This window comes from Charadrius vociferus, unplaced genomic scaffold, assembly GCF_000708025.1.
Source record: "Charadrius vociferus isolate BGI_N301 unplaced genomic scaffold, ASM70802v2 scaffold163, whole genome shotgun sequence".
Taxonomy (NCBI): Eukaryota; Metazoa; Chordata; class Aves; order Charadriiformes; family Charadriidae; genus Charadrius; species Charadrius vociferus.
In genome coordinates this window covers 17838818-17842643 of record NW_009648332.1, presented here as the reverse complement: position 1 = coordinate 17842643, position 3826 = coordinate 17838818, and the positions used below count along the sequence as shown (strand labels likewise).

Below are 3826 nucleotides of genomic sequence, written 5' to 3'. Positions count from 1 at the left end.
TGAGAAAAAGAACTGGTTGAGAGCAAGGAGGATGATGTTTCTACTTACCCTTTCCTGTTAGTTGTTTTTCCTGCCATGAGCCCCTCACCCATTCACCCTCACTCAAACACTTCTCACAAACAGTATTTTCTACAGTTTGTTGGAGGAAATGCTCAGTCAGTTCCAGCCAGCTACCAAAGCCACCTTCTAAGATGATGATTAGTACTTAAAGGCCCTAGTGCTATAAACAATAGTTGGCATGCAAATGGTTGGGTCACTAACTTCAGAAGGGCCCTGTGCAGTCATGAGAGCAACAGGGTCTTTAGCCACTGCTCATTCTAAATAGATGAAGGCCTCCAGGTCAAAGAAGAATAATATAAAGTGAAATTTGTATCTGCTGTTAACTTTCTCTTTACCTCCGAACGTAATATTTATTTCTACATCAAAGGCTATCTGCATGTTATGATATTAACAAGTGTATAGGGCTACCCAGACTGTCAGCAAAGGGAAACGAACGAAAACACACACAGTTACCTTCCACTCATCCTTAGGACCTCCCAGACCTGAACTGCAGGGAGAACGCCCATGGGAGTCGGCATGACTTTCTCACACATGTCATAACAACTCATACAAGAGCGAGAACTTACAAAAGTCCTACTTGCATGTAAGGCAAACCAGATTCTCCTAAATGCTTATCATTTTCGTTCATTCATAATCTTAGAAGGAAAGCCAACGATACCTCTGTAATCTTGCTCAACACTTCAAGTCATTTAAAATAAAATATAGTATGGTCTGATATCCCACACGTGCACCCGAGGATCATGACATTCTGCTGATCACAATGGAACAATCCCCACTTCATGTTTATGGCCTACAAGATGTGAAGTATTAAATTCTTGATTTATCTTCATGGATTTTAGAGTGATGAAATTATAATACTATATTCCTACAGTTTTGAAATGTGTATCGTAAGAATTTTACCTTCCAAATGTAAACAAAGTTTAAATGTTGTAAAAGACAAAACTTTAAAACTTCTTTTCTCCATAGACACTAATTATGATTAATAACTGCCTTAATTTCTCAGTCACGTAGAAATAGGTGACCCTATAACTTGTTTTACATCAAACGAAGTCAAGCTAGATCAACTTACATTTTCAAAATAGCTATTTCAAAATCTTCATGAACACTATAGAACTTTAGATGCATGCAATGCTACTACATTGCAACTACAGGCAAAGAATATATATGCAATTATTACATTATTCAGATCCTAAAGGAATTTTATTAAAGAATTATATAACTAGCATAGAAAAATTACTATACTTTTTCATAACAATCCCTTCACTTTTAATAAGCTGGTATTGGTGCCAAATAAATGAGGTTGTAACTATTGTGTCTGTTTCTGGCTGAATGGACATTTCTAAGCACTGAATGAATGGAGTTCATTTAGAGGTCTTGCAAATGGACTCGGACTCTTTTCATGCATAATGGATTTCAGTAAGAACATTTAGGACAAACAACTTTTTTTTTTAATTTAACCCTTTTAAGTTAAAGGGACAGAGTGGGAAAGAAGGAAAATACAGAATAATTTTGTTATTGTTCCCCACTCAGTGATGGTATGCACACTTATTTCACAGGAAATAAAGAGAACAAGATCAGTCTGGAGGGAATGATCTCAATTTCTATGCCTAAAAATGAACTACAACAGTCCTGATGCGCTAAATAATAATTAAAAAGAAAGCTTAACAATTATTAATTATCACTTTGCAAGCCAACTTAATGATGAACAACAGGTTTTTAATTTAATTATGCTACTAGCATAACAGCTTCTAGGCTTTAGAAATTTGAGTTTTCTTCTGTTTACTCGTGATTAAATGTTGCAATACATAGATGCAAAAGGGTAACAAAAGGAGGTGGAGTGACTTAAATTTCTTTTTTTTTTTTTTCTTTTTTTTTTTTTTTTACATTTTAAATCCAGACTTCACATTATTTGAACCCATTAACATTCTTACATGTTTGGAATTATCATTTTTTCCACAGAGATGTAATTCACACTGTACATGTGTAAAAAAATCCAATCTCACATTTAAAACTAATATGAACTAGCACCCAGTGAATTAATCTTTTTATTCTAGAATTCTCTGATAAAAAATAGGAATTCCTTATAATAAATGAGGTAAAATACAAATAAGTCTGGAAAAGCGCCTTATTTTTTAGCTAGTATTTTAACTTGTTTTTCTAGGGCAATAGTGCTGTTCTCACTGACTGAACTAAACCAAATTTGACACATCTTAAGATGTCTGAGATAATTGCATTCCTACAGACTGTGCGAAAATTGGATGTTGGGAAGCACCAGGATATTGCAGTGCAAACACAGATAGGTCAAAGGACACAAATTCATTGAAAACTAGGCTTAATTAGTTACGTTGTTCTTTTTGTCATGATTACTCGTCACTTTCTTGATATCCTGAAGAACACTGCTATCAAAACTGGGATGAGAAACATGCCCTGGTAATCCACAAAAAGTTCCAAAGATTATTAGGAAGGCAGAATCCTGTTCACAATCCAGTTGCTATGGGGAGGGGGGGGGCACGACACAAAACAAAAAAACCCCAAACCCAACCAGCAACACTCCCCCCACCCCCCACAGAAGACAAAAATCAGCATCAACCCCCACCAACACCAAAATGTAAAACAACTAACAAACCAAAACACTACCACCCCCACCCAGTTTTATGCACCATCTCGGCTGACTCTCAGCCTCATTAAACTTTCTGTTCTCCTTCATGGAAGTTGTAGAACTACAGATAGAGATCCAAAGCACCAACAGCTTTTCAAAAGAGAATTAGGACCTACTTTCTCTCCCTGCTTTCCCCCTCCTTTTGTGGAAGAGTGTGTCTTCATGTCCTTTGTGAAATGCAAAAGTATTATTTATCTGACTATATAAAAGTGTTCTGGGACATGTATAACTGACTACTTGAAATCAATGGAATCACCTACATTAGAAGAGTTCCTGTTCGTGAAACTGCAGCCAGGGTATTTAAAGATCGTATCAGAGATTAATGATCTTCTGACATCAGTACTCAATACTAAATTAAAAACAGTCGGCAAACAAAACAACTACAAAAATGTCCATTCCTTTGCTGCTTTTTTTATCTCCAAGTAATCACTCGAGAAAAGAATTCTCAAAAGCAAAAGCTCAAACATCCTTTTATCAATGTTTACATGCTCATCGTGTATACATATTATTGTATACTACAATAGGCTTGAAATACATTTTTCAACTTGTTTTATTTCTATTCTTTCAACATTACATCAACTTTACGGCCACATATTGCATCTTATGAATATATCTAAGTTTTGGTGTCAAAAACCAGTTTGATTTCACTAGTTACCTTATGAGCAAATTTGATGATAAAACAAACTGTTGCCTATACATACAGCCAATGACTATATAACACATTTCAAGGTTTATTGCCAATTCATTCACAAAGCCACGTGTCTCTTCGTGGAATGGCTCAAGGATAAACAATCCTTACTTGTCATTGCTTACTGTCTTACCTCCTCCTCCACCTACTTCTGCATTCATATGATGCTCTGACAAGCTGATGCAGATTGTCAAAGGGACAAAAAAATGTATAGTTTTAGAACTATTAGTGAACCCGAATAACTCCCCAAAGGGGAAAAAAACACTACATATTTCAGTCAAGGGATAGGGCAAGAGAAGTTCCCCCTTTAGTAGCACCTAAATAATTTGACATATTCAGTGTTTTTATTAAAAGGAAAAGAAAAAACAGAAATCACAGTGGTGTTCAAGCCAACCACCAAATGATCAGAGACACCTCCA

General features: G+C 35.7%; 1 protein-coding gene across 1 annotated transcript in view; it reads right to left on the bottom strand.

The window, feature by feature from the left end:
- LOC104286339 (uncharacterized oxidoreductase ZK1290.5-like) overlaps nucleotides 1-438 on the bottom strand; it is a 30759-nt gene extending 30321 nt beyond the window's left edge. Inside the window, exons 1-2 of the mRNA XM_009884915.1 lie at nucleotides 396-438; nucleotides 185-220 (exon numbers count right to left, since the gene is read on the bottom strand). Of these exons, the coding sequence (XP_009883217.1) occupies nucleotides 185-220; nucleotides 396-438 (79 nt within the window). The remainder of the gene's footprint in view (nucleotides 1-184; nucleotides 221-395) is intronic.
- Between the last annotated feature and the right edge of the window lie 3388 nt (nucleotides 439-3826).